Consider the following 20,437-nt stretch of genomic DNA (forward strand, 5'->3'; position numbering starts at 1 on the left):
TCAATGAACTAAGGCGAAAATGTGCTGTTATATTCTAAGATAAAATGGAATGATATGACAGGCAATTAAGTGGGCTTGTTGAAATAGCTTCTCTGTTCCACCCACCTGCTTGGGCTGAAAATGCACTTCGAGCCTCAAAGAGGCGCAGTTGTTCAGAGCTTTCAGTCTCCTGCACATGGGACACACAGACAGGACAGTAAGAACTAAAGCTGATGCATCAGATATATAATGCAAGTTTGCCTGGTTCAAAATATAAATATGGAATATTTAAATATAACATATACAGTATTTCATAAATATAACTGTGAAAACATCTTCAGAAACAAACATATTTGCACCAGATTCTAAATAACTGCAGCTGAAGTTTCTAGGAAGGACATTCGAACTATAGACAGAGTTAACAAGGCTTTCACACTTGTGTCATGGTCAATGTGCTGATCACCAGTCATTAAATAAGGCTGTGATGCAAAAAAGGATTTTTCCAAGTCATTCGTTTATAAAATACGTTACATATTTTAATTACTTGAATCTAAATTAATTTGTATCCACACTGTCTATGGAGCAGTTCAACACAAGAACATAAAAAACATTTACAAATGAGAAGTGACCATTACAATTTTAGGAAATTCATTCCAAACATCAGATACATTATTTTACATTACTGTGCTTGTGCGTTGATATGTCTGTGCATGTTCTGACCACCCACATTCTCTCCCTCCTTACCACATCCTGAGCTAGAGTCCTCTTTAAGTGTCACTGAAGTATGACATCATATATGTGACTTACGAAGTATGACATCGTGGATGCAGCTTTCAATCCGCCACCCCATAGAGGTCAACAAGATCACAGACAACTGGCTTTGACCTTGATCACAGTTCGCACCTTGCTTTTAGCAAGCAAGTCCACTCTTCCTTTTTTTATGTTAGGACATTTGACCTCTGACCTCCAGAGGATTTTTTTTCTCCCCACATGGGAGTTTTTGGTTTTTCTCCTCCATTGTCACCTGGCTTTCTTTCTTTCTTTTCCCTGTTTTCGAATTACTGAGTACAAATGATGTAGGAATGTATTACACCCTGGGGTGACGGTTTGAAAGGTGCTAGATGAAAATAAATTGAATTGAACTGAATTATGTATAAATGCTTTATTTCTTTGTTATACTTTAAATTGTAACTTAGTTAGTCTGTATTTGCCCCATAGACCTGACCAGGTGATTGGAAGATGTATGGACAGTCGCTGTGAAGCTTGTGATTTTAACCCTGGAAACGTTACTACTATGTAACCAAGTTGATTATACATTTAGTTGTATCATAACAGAAAGAAAATAAAAACTATATAATGATTTTTTATATTAAAGTGTTTCTTTACCTGCATAATGATTTCAGTGAATCTTCATCCAAAAAATCATGATCATTTTTAACAGCTGTGATGTCAATTGGAAACTGGCCACCTGAAAAACAAATTCCATGTGAACTATAATAACCTGCGATATTTAGGCAAAACAAACATTTAAGTTATTCTGTTTTAGAAGTAAAATTATCCAGGAGGATATGTTATGCATTTACATTGGTTAAAATATTTTATCTACCAATAACATTTCTTGCACCTCACTATCAAATGCTATCAAATGAAATATTAAACTTTAATGTTAGGCTTTACTTAGTACTTCATGTGAAGCAAGCAGGCTGTTTGATATTGTTTCAGGAAGTTCATGAGGGATCCTTGCACTAAGAATGTAGCACCTCTATATTCTGTATCTCTATACACATTTTACAGTCAATATAATAGTTACCTTCATACAGCTGTGCATATTGTGGAAAGCCAGCCGCCCGTAGCCAGCTGCATGCCTCTGCGGCTTCAAGTTCTGAGCCAGGAAAATAGAAAATCTTAGATTATTATGCTAATAATAATGAAAATAAAATGCTACCAGGACCATTAAATGCTCTGCATGATTTGCATTTGATGTAAATACTAATCATGACAACAAATTTGTATAATTATATTAAAAACATTTTACAAAGTTGGGATGGCACGTTGAATTCAAATGAAAGCAAAAATCAGTGATCAGTAAATGAAAGATAATTATCTTTGACTTGGAAACAATGTAACGGCACATTCTTTTGGTGCTTCAACAAATTAATTTTATTGGTTTTTCAAAAATAAACACTTATTTTAACACTTGCAATAAATTCCAAGAAAAATTGCACAGTAAATTATTTATCACTTTGTAACACAACCTTTCCTTCTCACAACACTTAATAAATGTTTAGGTCCTGAAGACACCAACTTATTGGTGTAGTGTTTCAGGTGTAATTTTATCCTGTTATTCTTTTCAAAATATGCCACACATTCTCTATCGGGAGCAGGTCAGGACTACAGACAGGCCAGTCTTTCATCTGCACCGTCTTCCGTCGCAATCATGCCTTTGTCTTGCATTGTCTTGCTGAAACATGCATGGGTATCCATGGAAGGGATGTTGTCTTGAAGGCAGCATTGTTGTTCCAAAATCTGACTGCAATTTCTGGCATTAATGGTACCTTCACAAAAGTGCCAGTTACCCACTATGATACTATGAACAGTATCAGTATGGATGGTTATTTTCTTCTTTGCACATCACATGCATTTCTTCCAAAAAAGACCAGAAATGTTGACTTGTCCGACCACAATATGCGTTTCCACTGTGTGATGGTTCATTCCAGATGCCCAGAGAAGTCAATGATGCAAGTTAACACCATTGACAATGTAACACTGTTAACAAACGGCCTCCATTTTTGCCCAGTGCACTTATATGATTTGGCTTCAATTACATATTGTATGATAAAGGTTTGCCAAAGTACTCCTGAGCTCATGTAGCTATGTCACTTAATAAACTACGGTTCTTGATGCAGTGCTATCTGAGGGATTGCAGATCACAGGGAAGTGTAGGTTTGTGCTCGTACATTGAAATTTCTCCAAATTCCTTCAATCTTTAAATGATATCATGCTCTGTTGAGCTGTTCTCATACATTTCTAGGAAAGCTGCTGATCCTCAGCCCATCTTTGCTCCTAGGACCATTGAACATTATCTGTTTCAAAACACATCATTTTCTTTTTTAACTGATTATTGGCCTGATATTGCCCCATCTCAACTTTTTTTGGAATATAATATAGACCGACGATGGCAAGTATGTTTACAAAAAAATTAAGCAGACCAGAGTAAACTGTTTGTGATGGATTACAAGTCAAAACGAATTTAGATATCACTGCTTTTTTCATATATTTGCATTTTCCGTACCATCCCAACTTCTTCCGAATTGGATTGCAGATATCTGTGACATTCAATTTCAATACTGTTATACAGCAAACTGAAGAAAGAATGTATATATCAAAATTAACTACAGAATTTGTTTGTCTTTCTAAACCAATTCTGTTTTGTCAATTCTGAAAAAAAAAATGTATTACATGAATACCGGAGTTGCAGCACAAATCTTACTATTATTGAGATGTGCCATCATTAATTGACCAACTACAGAGTGACTTTTTGGGCTTGAAGCTGGTATAGAGGCTGCAAATGATATCAAGCAGAAGTCTGTGAATTTCAGAGCTGCCACAGGGTCCAGGCTTATGGTAAGTTGAATTTGCAAATACAAAAACATTTCACATCCTGCTTATAGTGTGTTTGATACATTACACATCTCACCATTATGGGACACAGACTCCTACGAAACTGACCGTATGAGCAACACAAGTGATATAAGCCACAACATTCCAAGAAAAAACTGAATCATGACATTGGACATTGCCCCTCCCTACATAATCACTTATCCAGTTGGGAGTGGGCGGTGAGCCGGCAGCCTAACCAGGAAATTCAAGTCACAAGGGAGGACTTGAAACACCGATACCGGTGCATACTGGTGTCTCACTAGCAGAGGTCTTTATCTGAATAATCTGCGTGGTGCACAAATCAGCGAGTCCTTTACTTTTAACTAACAAATCAAACGAAATATATTTTCTTTCCCGGTTGAACTTCCAACCACAACTGCAAAATTTTGCAACATTTTTCAGATGCCACTGAATTCTGGGAAATTATGCAGTCTAACACATTGCAATGAAACACAGACCAGAGTTTTGATTGACTAATAATTACTCACTTACACAATTTCAGAAAAATCAGAGACTAATTCATCATTGTCACAGAAGAAAACTGCATGCCTATTTTAATGTCTTACAGACATTTCAGACCACAATATTAATATTTATATGGACATTAAACTCACTTATAGCATAAGGAGTGAATTAAATCATCTGTGCTATGAAATGCTGTCTTTTGCATTAGAAGGTCATTAGCTCAAATGGTTGGATTCAATGAATGATTTGACTCAACTGCCATTTAGCATTAAAGAAATGAAGAAGGTGAAATGTTGTTCGTTTAAAAACTGAACCTGTGTTGAAAAAATATATATATAAAGAACAAACCAGCAACCCACGTAATAACTGTAAAGGGAATTCACATGAAAGTGTTCTTCCCCAGATTTCAATGAATGGCAAATCTGCCATTATAAACAAGAAAACAAGAAGTGTAAAATACAGACACAGGGACACTGAAACAACTAAAGACAGTGCAATCGATTTATTTCGCAAAGACGTCAAATCCATATCTTAGTGATTTTTATTTTTTTAAAGTGTTCAATAAAGCTCAAAGAAAAAAAAAAGCCCGTCAGGAACATTCCAGAACCCCCGCAGTCTCAGAGCACTATAAAGGCCAAGCTCTCCTGAAAAAGCCATGTGTTCCCACGCCGCCCCTGCCTATTAAAGTCAGACTCCATGCCACCACTGTGTCGTTCTACAACCCAGAAAATCCCGGTAAGGATGGAACTACAATTAAGGCCACTTGTGTACGACTTTTAATACTTTTTTTAATACTTTCTGAATCTAGTGAGAAGTAGGAAAAAAACTAAAAATGCAGCAACGTCAACCGAACATATTAAACATGAAAAGCAAACGGCAAACCCAGACTAAAAACTCAGAGGACAGACCTACATCTAATTCACCAGTTGCTTACTCTGGTTTAGTCAAATAATAACCCTTTAGTGAAACTAACTAGTTCTTCTTAGCTTGTTTATCTGACAACTTCAATTCTATTGATTCACGGGTAAAAATCACTCTCGGTTTTAAAATTAAATAATCAATTTAGCACAAAATGCATGAAAGACACCTTTTGACCCATATGGCCAAGCCTGACTAATGCCCCTAATTCAATATATGCACATAGATATCACCTTTCCTTGACCATGTATTAAATATCCAAACAATCTCTGGATAAGTACAATTTTTGTTTGGTCTATTTTGGAACACACACAGAAACAACTGTTTTGGTTTTTAATGTTATAATAAACTACACAAATACTAAGGCATGTGAGTACTGCATTAAATACGTTTAAAAAATGTTAAAATAACGCCGGTAAAAATTTACATTAACTGTACCTTCACAATGCATTCCTAGAACATTCAAAAGCAGCATGTAAGAATACCTTAACATCCTGACACACCTTAACATCTGTAATATACATTTAAAACAAACAATACATGATTGCATGATTATCATGTAATGTGTGTTATTAATGTTCCCTCTGCAGCAATACAGAACACAGGAGAGAAAATGTAAGGTCAAGTAACACGACATCTGGCAAGCAATAACAATCACAGCGCTTCCATTCCCAATGTGAATAAGTCTCTTAATGATTCCTATACAGTTAAAAAAACTGACTATTTAAGACAGCGCACTGGCAGTGGTGTGCTTCCTTCCCATGTCCAGTTTTGTCCACCAAAATTATAAGAAGGATAATAGAACAACAAATTTGCCATGTCTACTGTTCAAAGCAGCGCAACCAGGAAAAAGATTCAGCCTGGCCCATTGTGACCTCTTACCCTGCCCCCTTCCAGCTTCCTGTGAGAGCGTAAAGAGGAAGAAAAGGTTTTCGTTCCAGGTTCACTGATATATAGTTTTATGAAATGCTACAGATAAATAACATGTGATAGACATAATGTAGGAAAAGGGAAGTAAAATCAGGTTTCACGAGTTTTGGAAACCTGTGCCGTGTCAGGGTGTTTCAAACTACTGAAGGAAATAAAACGCCCATTAAAAATAAACTAATACACTAAGCCAGAATGAAATCAGAAAAATCTATGTGATGAATGCATTCACAAAATATTTGACCTAGAAAGCAAGACCAGGTTCTCTCTTTTTCCCCACCTTTCCTGACCATACGGGAGGAGAAACCCCCATAGCCTGCATGCTTTACCACTGTTTTGTCTGAATGAAACTGTGCCAGTGTGTTTGGGGGAAGGGTACCGAGGGAAGTGCTGTTTGAACTCCACAGCTGAGAAGCAGATGGTCTGTCAACACAAAGTTGAAGTTGGGGGGGGGGGGGGGGTACTAATGGTTCACATGAAAGTCGCTTGGAGTGGGAATGCTTGTTGACCTAAAAATACATGCTTACAAGACAAAGTTTCCGAATGGTTCTGCACGTCTTGTAATTACATTCTATGTTTATCGCTAACCCAGGCACTGATGTTCATTGTATCTCTCTCCCTAGGCTTGTCATGTATTCCTTATAACACAGACAACAGATGGAAACATAATTAATGATAAATCTGTATGCATTTTCAGGTAGGATGCTGGTCTTTCTCCTTCTATACAAAAACAACATGGAAAAACCTCTGCAACAATCTAGTTCACATTTCAGTGTAATCCGTTTCATATAACTTGCAACATTTATATTCGTTTCAAAAACATGCAAAACATTTTTTAAAAGGACTATTTCTCTCCACTGCTAAGTCGAAACACATGGAGACGCTTTCACAGAACATACGTACATAGTGATCCAACCATTCCAAATATTCTAAGTCCTTCCCCTACCCAGTTTTGCATTGCACAACCACAACTGTTGAACACGGAATCAAAAGAACAGCATTCTAATCATCATAGATACTGGTAATACTACACAAGTCTACAGAGAGGGGAGGAAACGTGTCTGTCTGACAGCAGGCCTCTGATCGCTCCCCACCCCCCTGAATAATGGGTATTGTTTGTACTGGCTGCATGGGTCCCATTGTTTCTCCGACTTCCCATTGGGAATCTGGCATGGTTACAATGTAAACCATTGATGACCAGAAGTTCAAAATGCACAGTACTGCTGATCTACTGTAAATTATTATACAATTAACATTCTTTCGATGTTAAACATGTGTGGCCACACTGGGAAATTGGTCGAACGCCCCCAATCTAGAGATGGCGTGAATATTGATCAGAACAATGTGACGGAAAACACCGGCACCAAGGAGGACAAATTTGTTAAACTGCTATATAAAACTGAAGAAAAGACGGCATACACTTTCAGTGAATTCTGAAGAGTACGTTAGTAGCAGATATTATAAAAATCTAATACCAGTGAGTCTCTATCGTGCATATATTGAGAATTGAACAACAATGTTGCAGTAGCTGAAACTGTCTCTTTGTAAAAAAGAATAGAAATAAACTAGCGGGAGAGAGACACCATAACATTAAGGTTAGTCTGTAAAGTCTAATGAGAAGACTAATGAAAATGTGCAAATCCCAGTTAAATTACCCATTACATTACTCATAAAAATAGGAAAGAAAAGCTTTAAAACACATACCAAGTATGTTTGGCATAATTGCACTTAGATGTTAAATTGCAATTGTAATCTAATTACTATCTAATGTGTTAAATCCAATGCATTTTCTCATAATTACTAGCCGTCAAAAGTAAAACAGGAAATTGTATAAATATGACATATTCAAATACGAAAATAAGGAATAATCACATATTTTCAGTGTCATTTGCATGAAACAAAAAGTAAAATAAATGTTAAAACTAATTTCGTTTGGAACCACCAAATATAATAAACAGCCAGTTATGACAAATTTTATATTAATTCAATAACAAGCCTGACTTACCATTTCTGTGAAGCAGAATTTTAGCCTTTTTATAACTGGTCATTGAAAACGAGGCATGGGAGCCTAGACCAAAATAAGAAGTTCAAAACTTCAGATTCCATATATATCCGTAAAGCCCTATAAGTGTCGCAAATAAATCCAAAAGGAATATTTCCAAGGATGACCAGAGAAAAGCCCTCAATTGGGAGTAAGGCTGCCAGTAAAGGATTTAAATTTATTTTTTAGTCCAACAAAAAACTGTACCTTCCTTGTAACATTTGCCCTTCTTAACCCCCTTCATACCGGAAACCCTCTGGTTCCTTATGAACAAATGTCCCTCCTAAATTACCCCCTCATCTCCTCCAATGAGGCTGAACCGCTTACATACCCAAGAAAGGGGTGTGTCAGAAGTTTCCTCAAACTAGAGAGCCAAACGACATAGCATAACATTAAAAAACAATGTCTTATGTTAACAATTTTAAATCTATATTTCAGAAAAATTGTTTTTCATTGTTTGCCCAGTGTTTTTCTAAACAACCATAAAACAGACCTCATGTGAAATGACCGATGATGCCATTAATGAAAATGAATTTCAAAATGTGCTTTAGTTTTATTTCGGGTTTCTCATCATCCACTTCCAGTTCCTCCTTTTGTGGGTTATATACAATAACGGCCATTCCCAGAAGAATGAGCATTCCATGGAAGAACAGTTCAGCCCTAGGAATTGCTGAATCTCTGAAAGACCACACACTGGAACTAGACTCTTTATTTCAAGAGAAAATATATTAATTCTCTTTAGTAATCAAAGCAGAAAAAAATGGGTTTTAAACAGGCACTGCTAGTATTTTCTGACTGTCAGTTTTGCTTTGGAGTAAGATTTAAAGGAAAATTCATACATAAGGTTAACAAAATGGATATCACAGGAACTTGTGCTACAGTTTCTAAGAAGACTAAACCTGCATCCCACATCCTCAACCCAACTTTACAGTGCAGTAACTTCCCTTTTTGGCTGGACTGTCATAACAAATGCGCAGCCGAAATCGCATATTTTCCCTCATCACAAACTATTATCCATGACAGATATTTCCTTCCTTTCTATGCGTATAGTTTGAGGACGAACCGAGGTCCTTTTGGGAATTTCTCCTGGATACTCTAGACGAACAGACAGGAAAAGGTGTGTCACTTGCAAGGAGTGTTATCTTATTTCATTCCAGGGAAATAAAACTCTAGTGTAAAAAGGCTGTCTGTAACTTTCTGAATACGCCGTGTATCTTTCCATCTTTTGACAGATCTTGTAGTTACACTTGAACTGAGATTTTTTTGGCTTGTTTTTTTTTTCCTTTTTCTTTTTCCAAAAAATTACATAAGCATTGAAGTATGGCTGATAGCATCTTGAAACAGTTTCCCATACTTAAACTGCAAACACAGACTGAAGGCAGACATATAATTATATAAACGGATAAATAAACCTCCTGCACGTCCCACAGCTTCACACCTTAAACGCATCACAATGTCATAAATGAGGTTTTAAAATGAATACCATTATTACAATTGTAAGGCTTCAGTCTCTCTCAAGGGCATGCAAAATGACTGTGAAATTATCAAGGAACGATGCAAACTTTGCATTGACATGGATTCCCTTGCAGTCGTACAGATGTAATGATGCACAATCTTCATTAATTATGAAGCAGGTTTCACTGGATGAGAGGTCTCTGAGTGTTTGGAGTGAAAGTTAATGTTAGTCCCTGAATCCTGTGCAGGTTTGTAATGAGCATGGAGCCTATTCCAGGAGGCACAGAGCACAAGTCAGCGGATACTCTGGTCGGGAAGCGCGTCCATTACAATCTCACGCAGTTTATGCGACGCCAATTCATGCATGTTTTATACATATAAGTATTCTATGATTGTAACATTTTACATTTGTGCGTGATTCTTAATTTATAAATGTACTCTTATACGGCCATATCTTTCATATCAATCAGCATGGAAATGTCTACTTTTAACAACTTCAGAATGTTTCATTCATCCATCCATCCGCCCATCCATCCATCTATCCATCCACCCATCCATCCATCCATCCAGCCATCCGTCCATCCATCCATCTTCCAACCACTTTCTCTGCTCAGGGTTATGAGAATCCTGGAGCCTATCCCAGTCCACACAGGGGGCAGATGTAAACTTTACACAATGAGGAAAAGGCAAAATTCTAATTCCAAAGCCCAATGGTGCTAATCAACAGAGCTACCCACCGAGTTCCCGCACTGCCCTGTTAACATACTATCAAATGATACTTAAGTTACTCGAATACTTTAAAGCACTTGTAAATGTATGTCTTAATTTTGTTACTTTTTGTATGCTTGCTGCATTAGGCACCTGCAAAACAGATGCAACAGATGCTATACATATTCGCACAACTGCATGTACTAATCAGATCTGACATCAGCCTAGACATATATTGAGCATCATTCCCAAATACCTATATAATCACTACACACTTATAAATGAAAACAAATACAGCTCTATAAGCTATTTATAAGCTATGAGCTATTTCTTTGTTTTTCACTCCATAATACTGTACAAATTTGATACTCAAAGTAAAATGAAGAAAGTAAAAGAGACGTTTTCTGCGATATGAACCAGTATAACGGATGTTTAAAAGTCACTGCTAGTTTCTAAAAGTTTTATTCGACTAAATATTCTCCAAAAATAGGTCTTTATTCATGGTTTCATACAACTGATCTTGGAGGTAAAGGAAACAATTACTTGATTAATGATATGTACTGTCAGGGGTGGCTTCAGTCGAGTGAAAGAAACCAAAAAGTACGTTGTGTTGTAAACAAATTCATCAGAGCTAACTACTAAACTACTAAAACTTAAATTATAAAACTTCATTCTTTAAGGCATGAATGGCTTCAGACAAAGTTAGAATAGGTGACACTGATAAAGATACTGATTTCCATTACAGATAAACACAGTTCCCATTTACAAATAAACTTTTTTTTATCTCGTTTTTATATAACTTTTTGTGCTAAAAGTGAAAAAAAACTGCTTAGCATATTTCCCATAAGTAAATGGTGCGATTATAAGAAGTTACATAAAGAGTTTAAGAGTCAGTCTGTCAGGAGTTTCCAGGTCTTGTGTAATGGGTACTGGGTTTCATGTGAGCTGTTACTTTGTGCAAAACACGCAGGTCATAAAAATGCAAACACATACTTCCATTACTGATAATGAAAGTGACTGCTGGCCTGTATTTCTCAATATAGATACTGATATACACAGGGTAGTCAAAGCAGAGAAGTGAAGTGTTTCTGTTAGGAAGGTGGCACTATTTCGTCACATACAGAGATCATTTGTACTCCGCCTACACTTTGTTTGTTTGTATGTCCTCCTGGTGTTGTACCAGGTTGCAACATATACCTTCCCCCTGAGGCCCAACAACATGTGGTCATACTGTGATTTTATGTTCCCTGTCACAAGCTCTGAGCTCATCATCTGCCTGCATTGGAGAAGCGGTTGGACCATAGATGGTATTTATAGCGATATTTCTCAGTATTATCTCATCTAATATTTCCCTTGTCGTGCTACACAACCATTCCATTTTGCAATTAACATGTGATTTGTAATTTCAGCCATTCCTTTCAATGAGGTTAGGGTGTTCAATAGTCTATCTCCATTTTAAAGTGTTAACATTACATCTTACTGTGGCAGCACTTTCTATGAACTTCATGTCTGCAGGAATCTATAAACACATTCATAACACTTTGCGACACATTTATAAAGTATTATAAAAAAGGTTACATATCTACAAAAATGCATAACACATTATTGGGATGGTTTGCTGTGCATTATGATTGTGTTATGAAACTCATCTATAATGCACTCTAGATATCTTCATAATGCAGTATAAAGCATCCTTAATTCTTATACTGACCATTATAATACATTATGAAGGTATCTATGGTGCATTATAGATGACACATGAATATAGTGTTATCCAAATTGCTTACCACAAAACACAAAGGGAGTCAGATTAAAACATGTAAGGAAGGCTGTATTTGGTATGTGTACAAAATGATGAGAGATTACCTCAGCCTCTAGCCAATTAAAAAACTACTACAATACTTAAAGTAAGTCCTGGCTTTCAAACATAAGTTTAAATGTCCATAACAGAGGAAAATTCAATGGTAATACACCAAACAGAATTACTCTGAAGCTTTACCAGTTTTAATTTTGTTAGTGTTCCTATATGAACTACTATGTTCCTTAATCTACCCTCAAATCCAGGTGTTCTGGTGAATCTATTACAACAAACAAATTATATACGTTCTTAACGTTTGTGTCTTTGAATGGCTGATGATACATTATTGACTGAACAGAAAGTACAATACTAAGCTCTGCCTTTTGCCTTGTGTCCCACCCCTTTTCCTTTCCTTTTCAGAATGAAAGCCAATGGGATTTCCCCTCAATCCAGATGTCTGCATGTTTGCTGTGAGGTATGCAGCCCAGGAAGAGCTACCCTGAACTCTACTTCCTCAGTGTATTGTTTTGCTCCACATGTCAATAAGGTTCCAAAGATCTCTGCCAAAAAGGAAGGGTCAAGAAAACAATTGAGAATTCCCAATTCATTCACCATATATATATATATATATATATATATATATATATATATATATATATATATATATATATATTTATGTATGTGTGTGTGTGTGTGTGTGTGTGTGTGTGTGTGTGCGCGCATGTATAAACAAATTCACAGTGTAAGAGAAGGATCAGTTATACCGAGAGTTGAATAATCTGCTTTTTTTTGTCTTCGGTCAAATGTAAAGAAGTACTTAAGTTGCATATGATATATGTTTGATGTTCATGTGCGAAAACAATTTGATGATTTACGACTTTAAGTAGAGCACAGTGCTTCAGTGTTTCATATGAATGCCCTGGATAGGAACAATCATGTCACGGCAAAACTAAAGAAGCGCGGCTTTAAAGCCAGCATAAACAAACGAGCCCTTCTTTCAGGTTGAACTATAAAACAATCACATCGACACTGAATAAAATACTTTCCCACCGCAACATAATTCTGTGAGAGATGCAATTTAAAAAGTCCAGTGTTTCTCTTTTTAGGGCATCTATCTATCTGTAAAAAACAATGAAGCACAAAACAGTATTTTCAACTTCAGGAGTGGCAGAGGCCAAAGCAATAAACAAAACAAGTGAACTAACTTGAGCCCCAGCTAAGAAAAGCAAATAAAAGACAACCGCTACAGTTTTTCCAACAGTTTTTGCTACAGTTCTTCCAACAATGTTGCAGTGAATGTTAGCATGAAGATTTGTCTGTACTCGACGCGAGGGATCACATGAATATGCAAAACGCCTCACAGACACCAAGCCTGTCCATGCTCTGAGACATTTTGTTTGCTAGTACGAATCTAAATGTCTAAATAATCTAAATAATCGAATCTAAATAATGTTGGGATTACCCTATTATTTATAAACTTTTATGATAATAGTGATGAAACACAGGGGCGGCATGGTGGTGCAGTGGTTAGCACTGTTGCCTCACACCTCTGGGACCCGTGTTCGAGTCTCCGCCTGGGTCACATGTGTGCGGAGTTTTGCATGTTCTCCCCATGTCGTCGTGGGGTTTCCTCCGGGTACTCCGGTTTCCCCCCACAGTCCAAAGACATGCTGAGGCTAAATGGACTTGCTAAATTGCCCGTAGGTGTGCATGTGTGAGTGACTGGTGTGTGAGTGTGCCCTGCGATGGGCTGCCCCCCCCATCCTGGGTTGTTCCCTGCCTTGTGCCCATTGCTTCCGGGATAGGCTCTGGACCCCCCGCGACCCAGTAGGATAAGCGGTTTGGAAAATGTATGGATGGATGATGATACACTTAACTTAATTGTACTAATATAATCACAGCTGCACAGTGACAATAAAATGATTTGCCCCTGGATACAGGATATATGCACTTAAGGAGTACATTGCATACTGCTTAGTATCTTTAAAATTAATTTATTTCTCCTGCAATGAGGTTTTTAAAATGGTTGAGGTTAAAGGTTTAAAGATTCTGATAAGGAAGGCATGAAATAAAACATTAATAAGCTACGCCAAAAGAGCATAGCCAATTGATGGTGTGAAAAGAAGAAAAAATTAAATATTAAAGATTTTTAAAGATAAAATACTTAATTTTCATAAGCAGCAATGCAAATAACATGTTCAGTGTCACCTTTCTCAGATGAGAAATGAATCGCTGTAGCTTCATTGTGATTTAAGCATCGCCTATTAAACCACATACATTTTCTAAGTGTAATCGCAACAGCAAGACAATGTTTCACTAATAGTTCTGTCAAATTCACTGCAAAACGGACAAACGAATGCTCACATAATTATAAAGGCTGCTGCCCACGCTGTTATGAACTTGTGCATTAATCACCTTGTTTGCATTGCCTATTATCAATAGGCCTCATTCAGCCATGCTACACATCCCTAGATATTAATAGTTATAAGAAATTACTGGGGAATGAGAAGCAGGCATTGAATGTGAATAAGACGCTGCAAAAACAAGTAAGGCAGTGTACAGCATGCTGGCAGTGTCTGGTGAATGACCTCTCTGTGTCAAGTCCCATATGTATTATACATTACACACATTGGGTTTAAGTATTTTTAAAAATCCTTACCTTACAATTATTCAAACAAAATCACAAATAAAAAAAAAACACCCAAACATTTCCCTAATACACTGAGCGTTTCGGTTAAGCAGTTATTATTGGAATAAGACTTTTATTTAACATTAGTGCCGTTTATGAAAGAGGCAGCTTCACCAAAAAAATATATTATTAAATCTAATTTAAATTTAATTCAGTAACTGATAATTCCCGAAATTTCGAGCAACTAGCTTCTTTTTTTATCTGGCACTTATTAATGTTCATACCATACAATACTTCTCCCCCCGTGATATAATTATATAATAAGCCTTAATTTTAGCAAACGCAGGCAAAAAAGCCTCTTAGCAACATATCAATAGCAGTCTAATAATAGTAATGAGCCAGCGGCAATGACTTGAATTTGCCGCCGGATAGCGGACACTATAATTAACTTCAGTAACATTATGTGATCGAAGAAAAATGAAATAAGTTAAATTCTGGACTCGTTACCTCTTACGGTTTTCTGCTTCGCTCTAATCCTCAAAGTATTGAACGCTTTAAAGGTTGATTCTTTAATATTCAGAGTCAGTGATCTTCGCCTAATGCCTCCCCATGCTTTGCGATCCATGCTCCAAAAGTACTTTCGCAAATTCTCCTTTTGCGGTTAATTCAAAAGTAATTCTTATTAATCTTATGATTATAGTCAGTAAATGTTTACGTTGACAGCCCTTCTCTTAGATCTGGTTATTCCATACATGTAACCCATCTTCTCTCTATTTTTCTTCCTCATTCACTTAAAAGTTACGGTTTGACGCTTCCTCATTGGCACTGCAATCTCAATGATGAAAAAAGTCAGCCCTGCAATGAATTTTGGGAAACGAAGTTCCTTTTTTTCTGTCTCCGAAAACACAACAAAAATATTTATTATATTTATTATATATTTATCTTATTTTATGAAGAAATGTTCAATTCTAGATTTTCGGATAGAAAACTACTTCGATTATTGGAGGTATTGGATTAAATCTGGATGTGGTGTCAACAGGTCAAACCAGTGTATTACAAGGTTCTAGTAAAACAATAGTCGGAGCCGGAGTGACAGGGGCCGCCAAGTCAGGCAAATATGTGGGGCCCCAAGATGGAGGGGGCCCCCAAGGGCAGCTGATTACGCAGCACATTCATCACACAAATCTGCATTATTTGTGTATTCACAAAACGTGTTTTTCGCAAAAGTGAAGAGATGTGTTCATTAAATTCTCTTTTTTGATATTATTCATTTAGACTAATAATAATGGTAATGAATGTTACCATTTTTGGGGAGGGTGAGTCGTAGGGCCCCATGGAGTTCTTATCCTAGGGCCTTCAGAATCCCTAAAATCACCACTGAGAATAATGCTTATTTTATGATTAACTTTGATGTTCAATCAGTCAAATTGCATTGTAAAGTGTAATTTGAAATTGGTTTAGCTAGGTGACATTACTGCATTACATAACCTAAGCACCTAAGCACAACTAAAATTATTCTGAATAAGCATATGTGACAAATGAATAAACTACTAAAAAAAACTTAGACAGTGACCGGTGTATGGATGGATGGATGTTATGCTTCTGCATAAATTGGGGCAGCGTGTGGCTCAGTGGGCTGTGCCTGTAATCAGAAGGTCGCAGGTTCAAACCCAGCCTCAGCCTGTGGCTCCTTGAGTAAGGCCCTTAACCCCCAGCTCCCTGGGCACCGCTACGTGTGGCAGCCCTTCGCAGACAACTTCCTCTATGAAAAAAGAGGAAGTTGTGGGAGGCGTAAAAGACAATTTCCCTACGGGGATCAATAAAAAGTGTCAATTATTATTATTATTAAATGCTCCCATTCAAATATAGGCTTTCCTTTTATCTACCACACAGTTCCTTCATACTTCACAAAACAAAGGGCATACTTGTAAAATTGGCTAATGAACTTTTTATCCTAATTGTAACACTGGTGGTTGGCAGGTTCAGCCAGTCAGTAGGGTGTCCCTGATTAAGCGTAACACTGAAACCTGCCTATTACTGTGTAGGTCCCTCTGGTGCTGCCAAATCAACGCTGACCCATTGAGGCATGGACTGCACAAGACCTCTGAAGGTCCTGTGGTATCTGGCATCAAGACTCTAGCAGGAGATGCTTTAGGTCCTGTAAACTGCAAGGTGGGGCCTCCATGGATCAGCCTTGTTTGTCCAGCACTTCCCACAGATGCTCAATGGCACGGATATCTGGGGAGGTCCAGTTCTGATGCTCACATGCTCATTGTTGGCACTTTCAGTGGTGGACAGGGAGCGGCATGAGTATTGTGACCTATCTGCAGTGACGCAACCCCATGCACAGTAATCTGTGATACACTGTGTGTTCTGAAACCTTTCTATTATAGCCAGCATTCATTTTTTCAGAAAATCCTGTGGGATTAAACCAGTGAACCCTGGGCACCCATGACCCTGTCGCTGGTTCACTGGTTGGCCTTCCTCTTTTGGTGGGTATTGACCACTGCATACTGGGAACATCCCGCAAGACCTGCCATTCTGGAGATGCTCTCACCCAGTCATCTAGCCATCACAATTTGGCCCTTGTGAAAAATCACTCAGGTCCTTCCACTTGCCCATTTTTCCAGCTTCCAACATATCAACTTCAATAACTCTTCACTTGCCTAATATATAATGGCACCCTTGACAGGTGCCATTGTATCGAGATAATAAGTGCTATTCAATTTACCTGTTAGTAGTTTAAATGTTACGGCTGATCGGTACATTTTTGAATCAAACAAAATCAATATTTTCTCTGGTGCAATGCTGTTTGTTTCCCAGTTTTCCTCTCGAATGAGATTTAAATGAATTAGAGGAGAGGAATTGAACAGGCAAAGAGTCGAAAAGCTAGTAAGGGAAAGAAATGCAAATGACTCGAAGTCCTAATGCAAATACAACATAGGCAGACAGTCACAATGTCAATATGTGTAATACAGTGGAAATAACCAAATTCAAATTACAAGAAGAAGAACCAGGAGAATAGGAAAGGCAGGCAAGAGTCGTATACAGAAGCCAGATCACAAAACATCCATCCACCCATTTTCTGTAACCGCTTGTCCTATTCAGGGCCGCTGGGTGGAAGGCAGCAATCTATCACAGGGCACACTCACATACCAGTCACAACTATGGACAATTTGGTATCTCCAATTAACCTCAGCATGTTTATGAACTGTGAACTGTGGGGGGAGGGGGGAACTCCACGGCGACACTGGAAGCCATGGAGGAGGCTCCAAATCTAATCCTAAATGTGTGAGGCAACAGTGCTACCCACTGAACTACCATGCTGCCCCTGATCAACTGCTCAGTATAGCAGATCACTCAGTACTCCACAAGGAGGTAACTGAAAACCAGGTGCATTAAAATCATGACAATTTTCAAAGGTGCAGAGCTACAGACAGACTTAACCATGTATTAATTTAGAGTTCCCTTCACTGGAACCAAGGGGCCAAACCCAACCCCTGAAAAACAACCTCACACCATTATCCCTCCTTCACCAAACTTTACGTTTGGCACAGTGCAGTTAGGTAGGTAACATTCGCCTATCCACCAAACCCAGACTCATCAATCATACCACCAAATAGAGAAGCGTGATTTGTCACTCCACAGAATACATTTCCACTCCTCTAGACTTTAGTGGTGGCGTGCTTTACACCACTCCATCTGACGCTTGGCATTGCACTTGGTGATATGAGGCTTGCATGCAGCTGCTCAGCCAAGGAAGCCCATTCCATGAAGCTCCCAGTGCACAGTGCTTGTGCTGGGGTTAATGCCAGAGGAACTTTGGAACTCTGCTGTAATTGAGAGTTACCGACTTCTCCGCGCTCTGCGCTACAACACTTTGCAACCCCGCTCTGTCACTTTGTGGCCGAGTTTCTGTTGTTGCTAAATGCTTCCACTTTGCAAAAATACCACTTATAGTTCACCATAGAATGGGAATGAATTTCACAAACTGACTAATTGTAAAGGTAGCATCCTATGACAGCACCGCGCTATAATTCACTGAGCTCTTCGGAACGACCCTGTCTGTAAACCTGACTGCATGACTAGGTGCTTAACTTTATACACCTGTGACAATGGGTCTGAATGGACGGACGGATGATTATTCAGCATATGAAGACAGCATGATTGCTCCCATTGTAGTGTCATTCCCTTTTAGTTTATGTTTTCCACAAATTGAATGATTTAATTGGGAAGACAGACAGACAAAGAGACAGAAAGAAAGATGGATAGATAGATTGATCTGTCTCTTTCATAACAAAACATGGGCTTGCAGTACTATATGCCATTTCAAATGTTGTAAGTTAGCTGCGAATTTAAAGGCTTCATGTTTCATGCCAGAATTTCAGAATAAAATATAAACAATAAATATAAATTTGTGTAACCCTACCTGTATCTTTATGATTCCATGGCAAGGGCAGCTCCTAAAAAGATAACGTATAATTATTCTCATGCCTTTAATGTTTAAATGTTTAATTAGAGCAAAAATTCTTGGTTCTCTGCAATAAAAAAATAGTGAAAGTGGCTGTGTTCTAGAAAATTATTTTACATTGTATTATTTTGTACATATTAACTCGATGTGCATTGTCCTGTGACTGGTGAAGTTTTGAATTTATTTTTGATAAGAAATGACGAGAAAGCGTTTCTTTTTTTGGGCTGCCGCAAATGCAAAAGCATGGTAAATTAGGGGGGGGAAACTGCATAAGACCAAATGTAACATAATATGAATGAACACAAGGTTTATTTCTGTTCACTTTCTATATTTAGACACTTAGGTAGAGTCTCGGACAAGTAGCAGTTCTCCCTGAATTCAAATAATGCACTTCTGTAGTCTGAAGCTAATTAATAATAAATAAAAGAAACACTGTTTACATTTATCTCAGCAGTCTCTCAGCCAGTTGTACAGTTCATTGATTACACACATGATGCAGTGATGGTATTATTTATTTCAGACACTGCCTGTTATGTATGTTGTATTTTACATAAATAGCAGCTTTTAAATTCAGTTGCTACAGCAACTGTGGGCTAACCAACCCTTACTTGTGAGTACTTTGGCCAGGAACAGGCTTGCATTCACTCCATTCCTACTCCTACTTAACGTTGCCAGGAATGTGCTTACTTTTGGGAGTCACATGTTCCACATACGCCTAACATGAAAAAAATATGAGCTTTATAAAGACCCCTATTATGCTGCCTTTCCATTGCCTATTTTCCCGCATTAGGATAAGAATTAAAAAAAGAAACATTTAGAGAAATGTTGAAAATGAGCAAATGTGCCCTTTTTTCAGAACCAAAATATTCAATACACAGCACATAATTACAAGCCCAATGAACAGACCACATAACTAACAACTTGCATGGAACATATTTAATGCCGTGAAATTAAATTCACCAGCAAACAGGCAACATGATGCCTAGCAACACAACAAGTTTTCCTGTGTTTTACTGGCATAAAAATATACTGCTACTTACTTTTGCCCTTCTGAAGAATGAGTGGAGGCAACTGAAGAAGGCCATGACTGGGCTCGCCAGTCATGGGCAATAAAGGTGTCTGATCTGCTTTCCCCGCGTAAGGATCTTCCACTTTGCTGTGGTGATCGCAGCCCTCTAACGTGACTCGCCAGCAGATGCCTGAGAAAAGGGATGGAGCACAGGGAAGGAGGTGGAGCGGAAGAATAAGCCAGAATCTGGGGCAGATGTCGGGGATGCTCTCAGCATACCAATGTAGACCTCAACTTTTGGTTGCTCTGATGGAATTTCCTCTGAAGTAAACTATTCCAATAGAAAGTATCATAGAAAATTCATTTTGGGAATTCAG

General features: G+C 37.9%; 1 protein-coding gene across 3 annotated transcripts in view; it reads right to left on the bottom strand.

Annotated features, from left to right (window-relative positions):
* Positions 1 to 20,223, bottom strand: part of stard8 (StAR-related lipid transfer (START) domain containing 8) — a 34,007-nt gene extending 13,784 nt beyond the window's left edge. Inside the window, exons 1-5 of one of the 3 annotated variants that reach the window (XM_048984637.1) lie at positions 20,092 to 20,223; positions 19,010 to 19,043; positions 1,790 to 1,861; positions 1,366 to 1,447; positions 106 to 169 (exon numbers count right to left, since the gene is read on the bottom strand). In XM_048984637.1, the coding sequence (XP_048840594.1) occupies positions 106 to 169; positions 1,366 to 1,447; positions 1,790 to 1,861; positions 19,010 to 19,043; positions 20,092 to 20,136 (297 nt within the window). In that variant the 5' untranslated portion in view covers positions 20,137 to 20,223. Of the gene's footprint in view, positions 1 to 105; positions 170 to 1,365; positions 1,448 to 1,789; positions 1,862 to 7,954; positions 8,432 to 15,087; positions 15,399 to 19,009; positions 19,044 to 20,091 lie in introns of those variants that run through there. The other 2 variants (XM_048984636.1, XM_048984638.1) reach the window with 2 other exon arrangements.
* Between the last annotated feature and the right edge of the window lie 214 nt (positions 20,224 to 20,437).

The sequence above is a fragment of the Brienomyrus brachyistius genome, chromosome 18 (assembly GCF_023856365.1).
Source record: "Brienomyrus brachyistius isolate T26 chromosome 18, BBRACH_0.4, whole genome shotgun sequence".
In the NCBI taxonomy this organism is placed as follows: Eukaryota; Metazoa; Chordata; class Actinopteri; order Osteoglossiformes; family Mormyridae; genus Brienomyrus; species Brienomyrus brachyistius.